The 15576-nt window shown below is 44.0% G+C and overlaps 1 protein-coding gene across 8 annotated transcripts in view; it reads right to left on the reverse strand.

Moving 5' to 3' along the window:
• Window positions 1–15576, reverse strand: part of BRD7 (bromodomain containing 7) — a 48028-nt gene that overhangs the window by 9165 nt on the left and 23287 nt on the right. For all 8 annotated transcript variants that reach the window (XM_062177331.1, XM_062177332.1, XM_062177330.1 and 5 more), the window contains 7 exons: window positions 10682–10866; window positions 9488–9611; window positions 8497–8572; window positions 5258–5365; window positions 4740–4875; window positions 2134–2245; window positions 105–161 (listed from right to left, as the gene is read on the reverse strand). In XM_062177331.1, coding sequence (XP_062033315.1) covers window positions 105–161; window positions 2134–2245; window positions 4740–4875; window positions 5258–5365; window positions 8497–8572; window positions 9488–9611; window positions 10682–10866 — 798 coding nt within the window. The remainder of the gene's footprint in view (window positions 1–104; window positions 162–2133; window positions 2246–4739; window positions 4876–5257; window positions 5366–8496; window positions 8573–9487; window positions 9612–10681; window positions 10867–15576) is intronic.

A 15576-nucleotide genomic window follows, 5' to 3' on the forward strand; every position in this document is an offset into this window, starting at 1 on the left:
AGTCTCAAAGAATGAGTATTTTTATCCTGATACAAAGCTTTATCGTTTAGGACTTTTAGCTTACTCTCAATTTGACTACTACTTGTAAGGAATAAAACAGCCACCTCCATTTCTTTCGCTGTGTCAAGGGTCCTAGGCTGGCTTTCATCTTCAGGTGATGACTGTGAGGATAAAGGAAAACAATCTTTTAATGAAAAAATACATGCAAAGACAAATATTAAGGAAAAAAGAAAATGAATTTCACTGCAAGAGAAAGAAGTACCAAGAATAGAAACCTCAGGACTACAACTTTTTAAAGCAAAATGAATTAAACATAATTATTAATATTCTGAAGTATTTTTTGAGTTGAGATTCATCTATGCCTGATCAAAAAGCTACACTTTAAGAAAGTTATCCGGTAAACAAACATCAGTATCTCCATCAGTGGAGTCTGCTTTCGACAGCAGGTAGATCTCTGACAAGGAGAAGACAGGAAGGAACCCAAGGGACATTTTCAATTACCAGAGATCACAGAGAACGTGAAAGCCTCCCACAATCCCATTCTTAGAGATAATGCACATGTAAACAAGAGACAAATGTGTCACGGACAGCAAACAAACAGTAAGGCTGGACTGCGATTTATTTACCCAACTGTCAATCTCTACAAATTATAATTACATTACATAGTAACTCTTTTTTCCTAGGATAAATTCTGAAAAGAGGAACCGCTGGATTGAAGGGCAGAGAAATCTTGCATTTTGAAACATGTCAGATTCACCAAATGAAAACTGAGTTATTCATTCAGACTAACCAACAGGAAGGAGAGAGTATAAATTATAAATTTATTTTTAATTAATTTATTTGAAAGGCATAATGGCAGAAGGGGAGAGAAAGAGATGTTCCATTTGCTGGTTTACTTCTCACATCCTCCCAAAAGCCAGGGCTGGGCCAGGAGCCCAGAAATCCATCCTGGTCTCCCACATGGGTGGCAGGGACTCAAGCACTCGGGTCATTATCTGCTGCCTTCCCAGGTGTATTAGCAGGAATGCTGGATCAGAAGCAGAGGAGCCAGGACTCAAACCAGTGTGAATTTTACTATTTTTTCAGGCTGTGGGAAGAAAGTTCAAGTGCTAGGATTTTTATAGCGGTTATCTGGAACTTTTAGTTCTGCCACCAGGATACCCACAGAGCAACAGCTCCCCGTGCAGCTGTGGACAGGCGACCTCCCAAACACAGGGCTCCTCTTGCAATGGTGATATGGACGTTCTGGAGACCAACTCCCCCTGTACCAGGAGGGACATTTTCTGTTTCTAATCTTTGAGTCCAACTCAAGATGCAACTACCCAGACTCTCTCCAAGTGCACTAGAGGTAGTTAACAAGTGCTAATGGAAGACGGCAATAAGGAAGCTGTTCACTTTTTTTTTTTTTTTTTAACAGGCAGAGTGGATAGTGAGAGAGAGAGAGATAGAGAGAAAGGTCTTCTTTTTGCCGTCGGTTCACCCTCCAATGGCTGCTGCGGCCAGTGCATCTCGCTGATCTGAAGCCAGGAGCCAGGTGCTTCTCCTGGTCTCCCATGCGGGTGCAGGGCCCAAGATCTTGGGCCATCCTCCACTGCCTTCCCGGGCCATAGCAGAGAGCTGGCCTGGAAGAGGGGCAACCAGGACAGAATCCGGCGCCCTGACCAGGACTAGAACCTGGTGTGCCGGCGCTGCAGGTGGAAGATTAGCCTATTGAGCCGTGGCGCCGGCCGCTGTTCACTTCTAACTGAGGTTCCCACCACTGCACTGTCACCGCATAATAAGGAAAAGGGCATCCCCTATCATGTCAGCCAACTTGGTTTCAAGCCAGTGAGCAAGCTCTTCCTTTTTTGTCAGGGTACGCGGCACCCTGGTTCTTGAGTTGTAAACTCCACTTCTGAATCTCACATTCCCTAGATTAGGAGCTAATGACCAGGCTCTGGCCCGTGAGTCCTGGCAGCTGAGTTACTCCTTTCTGTTTACTGTCCTGCACCCATGGCCTCCCCAGCGCTGGGCTGCCGTTGCAGGGGAATGGATTCAGCTGTCACACTGGTTAATCCCATGGTTTCACAACACTGAGTGACTAACACTTGAGGGCAGCAATAAATTACCATGTTTCTTTAGCAGCATTCTTACCGTCTCCAACTCCTGCAAGGTCCTGGAGTGCCCTCCTTTTGTTAAAACATCCAGTAAACTATCTGCCATCACGTATGGATAATCTTGGCATGTGGCCAAGAACTCATGGATGCTGAAAGAGAGTTGGAGAAGTCACTTCCATATAAATCATCTCCACTGGCTTAATCTTCCTATTGTAGCCATTACCATTAGATGCCTTAGCTAATATGCCATGATGTAAAAATCTTCTGTCTAGAAAAAACCCTTTATTTGCATATTACTAATGTTAAGTTTAGCATGATGAGAGAATTAAACAGTGTCAAGAAAACAGTGAAGATGAAACGTTGCTGGGAACCCTACAGAGGGAATTGAAACCTCACTGGTGAGGGCCTGGAGCGCAGGCCTTCGGGATCCTTGCTCAGCACTTCACTGTTCACTTCAGACTTTCAGATACATTAAAAGTTCTCAACGTCCTACCTCTAGTTGGACTCAGACCCTCTGCGTAACTCCATCTGGATGTCTAACAGGTATTTCAAGCTTAAAATACCTAAAACTGGAGTGGGCATTTGGCTCAGTGGTTAAGACACGGCTTGGGACATCTGTATGCCATATGGGAGTGCCTGGGTTTGAGTCCCAACTCTGCTTGCAAACCCAGCTTGTTAATGCACATCCCAGGAGGGAGCAGGTGATAGTTTAGGTACTTGGGTCCCTGCCACTCACATGGGCAACCCCTACGGAATTCCAGGCTCCTGGCTTTGGCCTGGCATAGCCCTGGCTATTGTGGGCAATTGGGAGTGAACCAAAAGATGGAAGATCTTTGTCTGCCTTTCAAATAAAGTAAATTTTAAACATTTAAAATATCCAAAACTGACTGATGGATCTCCACTCTAAGGCAGTATTCCAAAGTCTTGCCTTCTCCATAAATAACAACCACATCCTCCTGGCTCAGCCTGCAAACACCAGAGTCACCCTTGACCTCTCTCTCACACCCACTTTAATGGATAAGAGCAATGCTACCGGCAGACTACTGACTGCTTTCCAACATACTGTCACTCCCGTTCTGTTACTCCCTTCAATTTTTTTAAAATTTGTATATGTGGTTCAACTTATTTGAAAAGCAAAGACATAGAGATAGAAATCTTCTATCTGCTGGTTTATTCCCCAAACACTCCAAATAGCCAGGGCTGAGCCAGGAACTCATTCTGGGTCTCCCACCTGGGTAGCAGGGACTCAGCTACTTGAGCTGCAGCCTGCTTCCTCCCAGGGTGCTCAACAGCAGGAAGCTGGAGTTGGAAGCAGAGCCAGGACCTGAACACAGACACTGTGGTAGAGGATGCAGCTGTCCCACGTGGTGGCCAAACCACTGTAACAAACAGCACGCCCCTCGACCCCGCAGTGCCCCGCCCCACTGTGTCCTCCTGCAGTCTATTCTTAACATAGCAGCAATAGATCCTTTTAAAATATAAGCCAGACATGGGTCACTGTACTGTCTAACAACAGAACTCCAAGCCCTTACGAAGCTTCACTCCCACTGATTACCTCTCTGAAACACGTTCCTTTTCACTCCTGCTCCTTGTGGTTCTTCTTGCTGTTCCTCGGGCCCAGCAGTCTTTGCACAGCTATTTCACTGCAAGGATGGATTCCTCCCCACCTTCAGTTTCTGCTCAGCCATCACCAGCAGATTTCCCTGCCTGGCCTCTCCTGCGGCTTTCCCTTCCTCCAAGCACTTAGCACCAGCTGACAAGAGGGGGCAGTCTGCCAGTTTCTCTATGGAACCCCCAGCAGCTACAAGAACGCCTGCCACACAGTGGGCACACAGTACCTACTTGTGGAAGGTACAGAATTTGTTTAAACTGATGAGGTCTGAAGGATATAAATGAGTTCATCTGAAACCATAGTCAGTTTCTGATTTAGGAACTCCTGCCTTGTAACAACTCCACTGGCAGAGCAAAGCCTTGGGGAATCTGTTCATATTCGCCCCTTTGTCAGAAAATCAGGAGACTGGTCAATGATCCATAATGAAAGCTAACAAGACGCCACGGCCAAGAAGGAGTAACATAGGCTCAATGCCCCACCCTGAGCCAGAGCCTTGTGAATCAGGATGGCAGCTCATTATGTTGATGGGATGCAAAGCTCTGTAACCTACCACAGAAACACCTAAAAAGGGACTGCTGCGAGTGATTGCAATGCTCTGTCAGGTATGTGATGGGTCAGCCAGGCTTGTTGTGGGTTGCCTTAGGAACCCACTGTGTCCTTCACTTCCTGTCTTGTGGGAAATGCACTGTGGGTTTCCAAATAGCTCAAGTTTGCAACACAACTCATTGACACACAACACTGTTACGGTAGAGCAGATGGCACATCAACATTTTGAAGTAACAAACTCCTCAATGTGAATCAGCTGAGGTACACAGCATCTTCAAAAACATTTTTTGTAACAATTAAAATGCTGCGAATGCCAAGTTTTCTCTTTAAAATATTTAGTTCTCATTACAGGATGATAATTATGTGTCAATTTATAAAAGGTACTGAAAACACTTTCTACCATTTGGCAGGCCATCCACAAGTTACCTCTGCACACTGTGAGACACAGGGTGTGATGAATATTGATTAGCTAGCTCGTGACTCACCTGAAATCACTTGGGAGATCAGGGTCTTCCCCGTAAGTCGAATAGATTAAGTCAGAGTCGTCCTTGCTGATGTTTGCAAATGTGGAGTCATAATGCGGTGCATAAGAACTGTAGGGTCCATAATTCAAGTATAACACTGTTGGAAAAATTAAACACTGCAATGCTATTCTTTAACCTACATGTCAACCTATCCACTTGTTTCACCAGATTACTTCCTTCTAACTTGACTGCTTTGACAGATATTCAAGACAGTATTTTCTCCCAAACAGACTTCTGTAAAGTTGCAATTAAAGTTGCTACAAAGGGAAGCGGGGGGGGGGGGGGGACACGACACAAAATTTATTCTGAATACGAATACTTGACTCCCCACTTTCTTCTGAAGTTAATGAAACAGCTAAGTGATGTTGTAAAAACATCATCAGGCGAGCTAATGAAAAAGCAATGAGTGGTGATTACAACTCCTTTCCCTAACTTAAGACAGGAAAGAGAAACCACATACTGCAGCGCGGGAGCCTCACCTGGAGTTACTTTGTTCCTCTTATCCTCTTTGAAGCCCTGCAAGGTATTCACTCCCGACTGAAGTCTTCCCGTTGTCATTCCCAATCTTACAGGGCAGTAGCCTGGTTCTAAAACAGAAAACCGAGCACGCTGAAGGAGGCATATGTAGTAATGACCTACAGGGCACTTTGTTGAATGCTTTCCTGTGTATCCATGTCAGCTACAAGACTGCGAAGGTTGGGTAGCCCTTACAAAGTCCATTTATTTATGTATTTATGCATCTATCTATCTATGAATGAGACAGACTGCCCCCATCCGATGGCTGCAATGGCTGGGGCTGGCTCAGGACTGGAGACGGAACCAGAGCCCCACTACTTGAGCCATCATTGCTGCCTCCCATGATCTGCGATAGCGAGACACTGAAGCCAACAGCTGGAGCCAAGAAGCAAACTCCGGTTCTCTGATGATGGATGTGGGTTACATACCTGCCCCTGTTATCTATTTTTAAGAAAGAAAATCAGAGCTCAGAAAGAAATGTAGCCAGGACCAAAACCTGGGACTCTCATTATAGCCTACTGCTTTCTGGAATTCTTTACAACCATGTTAAATTTCACTAAGGGGCCGGCGCTGTGACGCTGGCACCCCATGTGGTTGCTGGTTCAAGTCCCGGCTGCTCCACTTCCCACCCAGCTCTCTGCTATGGCCTGGGAAAGTAGTAGAGGATGGTCTAAGTCCTTGGGCTGCTGCACCCAAGTGGGAGACCTGGAAGAAGCTCCTGGCTCCAGCCTCTGGATCGGTGCAGCTCCGGCCGTTGTGGCCATCTGGGGAGTGAACTAGCGGTTGGAAGACCTCTCTCTGCCTCTGTGACTCTGCCTTTTAAATGAGTTACATGATGCAGGTTAAGCTGCTGCTTGTGACACTAACCAAGCTCAAGACCTAGCTACTCTGCTTCTGATCCAGTTCCCTGCTAATGTGCTAGGGAGGGCAGCGGAAGATGGCCCAAGTGCTCAGGCCCTGGACCCACGTGGGAGACCAGGAGGCAATTTCTGGCTTCGGCCCGGCCCTGTCCAAGTTACTGCGGTCATTTAGGGCAAGTGAACCAGCAGATGGAAAAATCTCTCCCTGCCCCCTGCCATGCTCTGCCTTTCAGATAAATAAATCTTAAAAAGAAAGAAAGAAAGAAAAAAAGAAGAGAACTCACGATGCTCGAAGGATAAATTACTACCTATGAAATGCATACTTGTAGTGCAACGGAGGACAGCCTTTAAAAATGTGATCTGGGGCTGGTGTTATGGTGTAGTGGGTAACGCTGCTGCTGCTGCTTACGACGCCGGCATTCTATGTGGGCGCTGGTTCGAGTCCAGCTGCTCCACTTCCGATCCAGCTCCCTGATAATGCTCCTGGAAAAGCAGTGCAGGATGGCCTAAATCCTTGGGCCCTGATACCCATGTGAGAGGCCTGGAAGAAGCTCCTGGCTTTGGCCTGGCCTAGCCTTAGCAGTTGCAGCCATCTGGGGATTGAAACTGCAGATGGAAGATCTGTCTCTCTGTTTCTACCTCTCTAACTCTGCCTTTCAAATAAAGAAGTATTTTTTAAAAAAATGTGATCTCTATAAACCAGGAATGAATCCCTGTAATGAAACCGGGAATATGGGACATGAACAGGAACAAGAGGTGGGCACCTATGAGAATGGATAAAGCTGAACCAGGCCCAATCCTGCACTATGCAACAGGAAGAACTCTCTCTGGAGGAAGACCCTTGGCTTCTGCAAATCCACACCCTGCAACAGAGGCTGCTGCCAAGGTGACTGTGTGAGCAAAGTGCTGCTGGGCACCTCTAAAGCAGACCTCTCCTTGGAGAACAGTCCAGAATTTGATTTCCTAACAGGTACGGGTAGCTTTACCCTGAGGCTGAAGCTGAAAAGAGGAACAGGGGTATCTTGCTCCTTAAACAAGCAAAGTGGCCATTGAGGAAGCTGTTGTGCCCATGAAGAGTGCAGTCAGCTTTGCTTGCCTTTGATTTGCCTGCTGGAGCTGGAACTCAGGAAACCACACCCAGAGCTGAGAGCAGACACAAGGCCAAGAAAGCAGCAGGTCTTAAAGGGTCACCTAAATCAAGCCAGCTGCATCTCCTACCACCGTATTTCCAACACTGCTGTAATACAAAGGTAACATTCTCAATCCTGAGGCTGTTACTGTGACCTATGATCATATATAATTCTACTATGAAAAGTTCACAGAAAGTAAAAGATGAACTTTGTTTTCAAAACAGAGCACTGGTTCCTTATGCTCCATCAGTGTCCTCCTGCAGAGGCTTAACAGGCTCGTCCTGTCTGTCTTCAAATGCAGCAAGTGGCTTGCACTTTAACGTTCTGTCACCTGCTTGTCTCCGCCATTCTTTCTCTCCCACTAACTTTTCTGGATCACTGAAACATCATCTTCAAACAGTAGGTAGATGCCCTGTGCTATGTACAATGACAGGGATGCTTCTCCTGGGCACTTAGCCTGACACAGACAGTCCTTAGCAATGCTCATACCATAGGCAACTTCTGAGCTGATGACCCCTCCCCCACTATATAAGCAACTCTACCCTTGACAGCGCCTAGGCCAGAGCAAGTAATATTGAAATTCTGTAGTTACTCATTTTTGTATAACCAATTATCTCTCTTCATAACAATATAAAAAGGGGTATTACATGAATCAACAATCTCACATTAGCTTACCATGATTTTCCCCTCAAATGAAGGGCAAAAAGTTCCTATTCTTACATTAATTTTCAAAATATTTCTTACACTATTGCCACTAAAACACCATCCGAGAAAACAGAAATCTGAGTGAGGTTCTGTAAGATTCCCAAGCTTTATAAACTTTTTACTAACCACAGTGCCAAACATTTCATTAAGTTCAAGTACTCTGTTACTATTAAGGCGCTACATGGCACGTTCATGAATTCTATTCACTAAAACAAAAAAAGTAAGCGATGTGAGGATATGAAACATCTCTAGAAATAACCAAGCAGATATACCAGAGTCTGTCAAAACCAGGGCTGAATCCTGTGGTTCTGCTACTGGTGAGTAAATGGCCTTTGAGTTTACAGCAAGCTCGATCTTCAGTGCCTCTCTCAGGATGATGGAAGTCAGGCTGTTACCTTGAAATACGGCTGCTTCACGGATAGTAACACAGATGGGCTTGTCGACCTTCAGGCTGTTACTGTCCACTACCCACAGCACCAAGTTCATGCATTCTCACTGTGCGCCTACCTCCTACAATGGGATCCACAGGATGGAGAAGTCCCAACGTAGTTGTTCCATCTGGTTTCCTTCTTTCAAATTCACACTGCAATGATCCAAAGTATTCAAATGAGATAAACAGGCTTCTACATCCCAATTCTACCTATACTCACACCTATGAGTATATGTGTGACTCACTTTAAACCAAATGAAAATGCTGATTTTTCACATGTGTCTCCACAGACAGGGGCTGATGGGCTACAGAAATGGAGATCAGGGAAACCGCAGAATTGTGAAGAGTTGCGTGGGTCCTGAAGTCCACCTCGTTCTACCCTGACTGTCCAAAAAGGAGCCTACTATCGGACCAGGGAAGGGAAATGACTTGCCCAAAGTCATGTACAAATCCACTTGGTTTTCAAGTTTTAAAACTAATATTGCTGGGGCCAGTGATGTAGTACAGCAGGTTGAAGCCCCATTCTGCAGTGCTGACATCTCATGTGTCCCAGCTGCTCCACTTCCAATCTAGCTCTCTGCTATAGCCTGGGAAAGCAGTGGTATATACCCAAGCACTTGGGCCCCTGTACCCAAATGGGAGACCTGGAAGAAGCTCCGGGCTCCCGGCTTTGGATTGGCCCAGCTCTGGCCGTTGCAGCCATCTTGGGAGTGAACCAGTGGATGGAAGACCTCTCTCACTCTCTGACTTTCAAATAAGTAAATAAATCTTAAAAAACAAAACAAAAAAACCCCAATATGCTAAACAATTTCAAAAGACCACAATATAAATGCTTCTCGCAAACTTAAAAACAGTAGTTCACTTTCCAATTTTGCAACAAATTGTCACACACACACACAAACCACCCAAACCCAAAAACCTAGTAGCAGAGGATAAAACGGATCATGCTCTCTAACAGCAGACATGTTACCAATTTTGCCTGGGTAGATGCTGTGCTCCACGACAGGTGTGGATGAAAGCACAGAAGAACGTTCGGACGGACAGGAGAGAACAGAGAAGCTTGGTCACCTGACTGTTCACCAGCCGCCTGGTCAGCTTTCCTCCAGACTCCTTAACGATGCGGTCAATCTGCTCTTGCTCCCTTTCTAAATTACTGCTTTTAAATTTATCTTCAAGTACATCTTTGTCTTTCCTGAAAATACACATTAATATTAAGTGAAAAAAAAAAAAGCAAATAATATGAAAACATTAAAAGGAATTCCAAATATAAATACAACCAAAGCGGAGACAATTGTATTATCATCCTAATTAGAATTTTGTTCCTTAATGATCTGGTAAGGGCCCCCAAAAATGCTCAAATAACAAGAAAAACCTAGTATGTTGCTGTCAGGCAAGTCCATGTGCTGACGGGATGCCCTTTTCTGAGACAGTTCTGTGTGTGGTTGTCCACACATGGCCCAGGAAACGGGCCAGTGTTACCCATCTAAATGGTTTTCTGAGTACATCCACAGAAATGAATTCTACCTTAAATATTACCTTGAATAGGGAGGCGTATACAATTTGCTTCTTTAAAGTTTAGCTTTTAAAACTAAAATTTAAAATACACACTTAAAAATGTGTAAATCTCAAAAGCAGAACAAAGAACCTGTGACAGGTATTACGTTCTCTGCAACGTGAGAAGAAATTCAAACTGGTAACTACAACCTTTCCCCGAAGTGGACGGTGAGGTGCTGGGCCATCGGAGCTGGCTGTCAGTGGTCTGAGCAGGTGCACGTGACTACCGTCCAGCCATGCTGGCCACTGCCTGCATGGTCCAGACATTCATTACTGCTTCTTCCAGCTGATGTCTAGTGGAAACCACGCACGCCTCCGATAGCCCATCTACTTAGGGAGCAGCTCTAACAGTGCTTATGCTGAACTCCTCCTTTATGGAATGAGAGAACGAATACACATTTTTTTTCTTAAACAAATAGTTCTATTTAAATAAACTCACTGAAAATAGGAGTCCCTAAAAATAACTTACTAGTTCTCAAAGTACTTTGGGAAGAATCCACATTCTAATCCGTTTCCTGGGCCATGTGTGGACAACCACACACAGAACTGTCTCAGAAAAGGGCATCCCGTCAGCACATGGACTTGCCTGACAGGAGGCCACCGTCAGTGACAGGACGACAGTCTTCCCAAGTTAGCCCCAAAACACGACTTCCCCCCTTTGCAGTTTGGAGAGACAGTTTGGCCGTTAGCATTCCCAAGGTTCTTTACTTTTTATTGTCCTTATTCGGACTTCCGAAGGCTTGTGCTTCGGCCTCTCCAGAGTCTTCCCTCTCTCGCGGCCAGCAGCTGCTGTCCTCCCCGCTCTGCGCCGTTTCGGTCCTATCTTTCTGCTTTCGAGTTTTTTGCAAGTCTGCCATGAAGTCTATACTTTGCTTCAGGCTCTGAATCCTTTCCTAAAAATATTCAAAAACAGTCTTATTGTATGCTTGCCATTCACTTTTAAAGTAATGCATTTTTCTCAGTAAGTTTGCACTTGTCATTAACAAGGGAAGAAAAACAATTAAAAGCAATTATACCAACAAAGTATCTATTTAAGAACCAGGACATTAAAATCTATCCCCTCAATTCAGAGAACTTAATTTTCAACAGGAGACAGCTTTACAACTTTATTGCACGAGAGTTAAAGGAAGAGAAAGTATGACTTAAGATTAACTACCCTTGGAGGTACTGAATTTGCATTTAGAAAGTGAAATTTAGTTTAATAGGACATTGAGATTTTTCCATTTATAAAACCTGCTGAAACTTAAGAACTCACTGGGGTATGAAGACAAGGCACCTTTACACTGTGCAACCATAGGCTCAGTCAGGACTGACAACATGATGCCTGAAGAATCAACGCTCACCAGCAGAGCTCCTCTCTCCAAGTGCACACTGTTTCTACTAACTAAGAAGTCTTGTTTCTGTTTTGAGAAACAAGCTTAATTTTCCACTGCAATGACATGCCGTGTGGCTAAGGGCTTGAGGTTTCAAGGTAGTTTTAAAGAGAGAAATCTGCTCCTCCTAGAGACAAGCTGACACTGGGTAAAATACGAAGTGCAGGCTGCACGGCAACGGCAGGGCAGACTCTGTGGATTAACAGACACTGAGATCTGGGGAGGGCCAGAGGTCATTTAACAACAGTGCAGCCCAGAAACACTCTGACTCACCTCATGCCACAGAACTAGTGACTAAAACCAGACCTCTTGTCACTCATGACAGGCCTTTTCTCACTGCACTATGTTCTATTAGTAGTACAGATGGATCCTCAGAACACAGATCCTGCTATTTCTTTTCTTTTTAAGTTATTTATTTGATTTGCAAGAAAGGGGAGATGGTCACTCCCCAAATGCCTACAACAGCTGGGACTGGGCCCGTACCCAATCAGGAAGCTGGGAACTCACATGGCTGGTAGGGATGCTGCCTCCCAGGACGGACATTAGGAGGAAGCTGAGTTGGAAGTGGAGGCAGGATCTGAACCCACACACTCTGACACAAGATGCAGGCAACTCAAGCAGCATCTTAACCACTGTGGCACACACCTGCCCTTCTGTTACTTTTACTGGACTTTTAAAGTAATCTTAAAACTATTTTCCTGTTTCCTATCCTTTAAAAGAAATTTATTTATTTGAAAGTCAGAATTACAAACAGAGATCCTCCATCCATTGGCTTACTCCCCAGATGGCTGCATAGGTCAGGGTTGGGCCAGGCTAAAGCCAGGAGCCAGGAGCTTCACCCAGGTCTCCCATGTGGGTGACAGGGACCTCAATACTTTGGCCATCTTCTGCTGCTTTCCCAGGCCATTGGCCAGGAGGTGGATTGGAAGCGGAGTAGCTGGGACATGAACTGGTGCCCATATGGGATACTGGCACTGCAGGTGGTGGCTTTATCTGCTACACCACACTGCTGGCCCAAAACTATTACATTTACTGTAATCAAATAAAGGTATATGTAGAGGAGAAAACAAAATCTTGTTATCTTACCATCCAGAGGGGAACAGTGCTCACAAGTTTATCATTCCAATACTTTCCTAGGCATTACATATTTAACAAATGGCCCTCCATTATGGCCTGGGAAAGCAGTGAAAGATGGTCCAAGTCCTGTGGCCCCTACACCCACGTGGGAGACCCAGAGGAAGCTCCTGGTTTCGGACTGGCACAGCTCTGGCCAATTGCAGCCATTTGGGGAGTCAACCAGTGGATGGAAGGTCTCTCTCTGTCTCTAACTCTGCCTTTCAAATAAGTAAATAAATCTTTTAACAAATTATTTTCCAGTTGATTATAATAGAACTTTCCACTTTATATCATTAAATATCTTAAAAACTTAATCCTGTGCAAGCATCATGACTGAATTAACAATCTATGACTGTATATTTAGATTTCCAAGTTTCCACTGTTACAAAGTCCCATAAACATCGCTGTAAATAAATCTCTCCAGGAATCTTTTTTCTCTTTAGGATAAATCCTTAGAAGCAGAAACACTAGGTCAAAGGGATTATGTATTTTTAAGGCTTTTGATACTTATTGCCAAACTACCTTCCAGGAAAACTGTGTCAATTTAAATTAGTGTTTGAATATTTCTCTGAATTGTTGCCAAACTGAACAGTATCATTATCATTACTAAAATAATGGCAATCTGATTTTTTAGAAGCATCTCTTACTGTACCACAAACTTTGAAAACATTAGTGAGTTTGATTAATTCTGTAACTGGCCACGGGTCATTTGTGTTTCTCCTCCAATATGCCACTTAGGTCTTATTAGTCATCTCTTTATCCCTACTACCTAAAATAAGGGTCCACACATAGCAGATACTCAGTAACTGTTGTTCTATGAATGGTCTTAGATCACAAAGTTCTCTCCGAACCATTTTTTCCATTTCGGAATTTTATAAAGCAGAATCCACGTTAAGAATACCCTGTGGTTTTAACACAACACAAAATTAAAATAATTCAATTACAGAAATGTTCTAAACTTAGAAATAAGTCACAAGAGTTAGGTTTAATTTTACTTTAAAAATATTTTTGCTTGTTTGTGATTGCTTTTGCTAATTGTCTCCAATCAGCATGCTGCTTACTGACCCTTGATTTTACACTCTTAAATGACTAAAAGGGCCATTCTCTGTCACTAACACAGCTAACATTTACTAAGGGCCTAACTGTGTGTGTACCAGACAGAACTCCATGAGGTAAGTACTATTCTTATCCCTATTTTAGGCTGAGAAAGGCTGAGAAAAGCTGCATGGCCTAAGGTCACGGTGGCTTCCAAAAGGCAGAGCCGGGTCTTGAACTTTGATTGGTCTGATTCCAAAGCCACTAGGCTACAAACAGTACTGTTTGTACGACTTCGTATTATAATCAGCACTCTGAAGTATTTACTGAGATCATCAAAGGGTTCTTCTCAGCTGTTTCTTCTTTATAAAACTAACACATCTAATAAGAGCTGCTATTTAGGTGAAACTGAAAAAAAATGATGAATGGACACTCTAATATTTTCTGTGAACATTCAAAACCAGTCATCTTGGAAAAGATACCATTCAGGGGAAGGCTGTGCTGTGCTCTCTTGGGAGCACTGCTTTTAGCAGAATTAACGCAGAAGGTCTAAATTTAAACATTTTAAAATCACTGTTGTGAGGATTCCTCCCATCTGGGGTGGAGAGAACAGTCAACAGGAAGCTATAGCACAGGATGGGTAGGGCTCCTCAACAGGAAGAGAGCTTAAAAAAAAAAAAAAAAAAAAGACGACAACAGAGAGAGGGAAAGTAGAGAAGAAAGCTCATTTTCTGTGCTTCCAACCAGCCCACCCCCAGTGACTGAAATCTTTTGCATGTTATTAACTACAGTAAAGAAGGTAAAAATAGTGGCAAATCAAAGTTGATTAAAAAATCAGACTTTCTCCCTCAAAATGCAATGTACATATTTGGGAGTACGGCATTTGCTGAATGCAATTTTAGTTCAAATAAAACAAGCATTTCCAGGCTTTTAACCCTAGAATATGGCTTGATTCTAGATTCTCATAGTCTTCCTACAAAGAGTAGAAGAATTTCATATTCCTCCTTCCTCTGCACATTTGGCTTTAAAACGGTAACTAGCTTATATGGTCTCCCAAGGCTTCAGGAAAGGGAGGGAACTGACGCTGTCTAAATATTAGGAGTGCAAGAATAATCATCAATCCAAATGCTTTTCCTTCTCTAGGTAAGTGGATCCAAGAATCTCTCAGCGCCAAGCAGGTCTTTAAACAGAAAACTGTAATACAGCTGATCAGCACAGCGACTGGAAACCACGTGCAGCTGTGCACGACTCACTTACCTTCCTCCAACTCCCTTCAGTCTGAGCCCAAACTCTCTATTCCCGCTCCTTCTACCTGTCCTACACTTACTCACTTTTTTCTGTACAAAATCCCACTTCTATGTTGTTGTTCCTTTTCAGTTTCCTCCTTATTCTAACTCTTATCTATATAATCAGAAAACTGATGCTAAAAATATCTTGGAGATGTAAATTAAACCCTCTTTTTTATAGACAAGAACACAGAGGTCCAGGGTGGCTAACGACTTGCCCAGGGTCCACAATGTAGTAAAACTGACCTAAGCTGGAACCCAGTCTTGCGACTGCCTGCCTGTCACGGTGCCAGGATCACCCTCAATTAGCTTCCCTAAAGTAGTCTCTGAGGTTCCCCTTACTGAAACCTCCGAAGACGTGTCCTGCGAGTTCTGCTCATCGCCACTTTCCCTTCAAGGCTGCTGCCCCAGGACGACACTCGAGCAGTTTTCTGCCCCCATCTACGGTAGTTCCCACAGCTCTCTCATGGAGCTCCATGGCGATGCGCCTGAGCCTCTGCACACCCTTCTACAAGAAATGCTTACTACACACCAATCTTCAGCCACATGGAAGTCTGCTTTTGTGGAAAGGTAGCTGTCAGATTATTTGAAATTATTTGTCATTTGCACATTATGTTCCTTTTCCTTTCTATCAGAAAGTGTACTAAAATTTACTCAGAAGCACAGCACTGACCAGGGTGTTTTATTTCATCATGACACAGAAACAGGGAAACAGAGGGCTCTTCTAAGTGGTCTTACAATTCATTCAGTCACACTCTGGAATTTAGGTTTATTTTTTTCACAGCAAAATGAG

Source organism: Lepus europaeus, chromosome 19 (assembly GCF_033115175.1).
Source record: "Lepus europaeus isolate LE1 chromosome 19, mLepTim1.pri, whole genome shotgun sequence".
Taxonomy (NCBI): domain Eukaryota; kingdom Metazoa; phylum Chordata; class Mammalia; order Lagomorpha; family Leporidae; genus Lepus; species Lepus europaeus.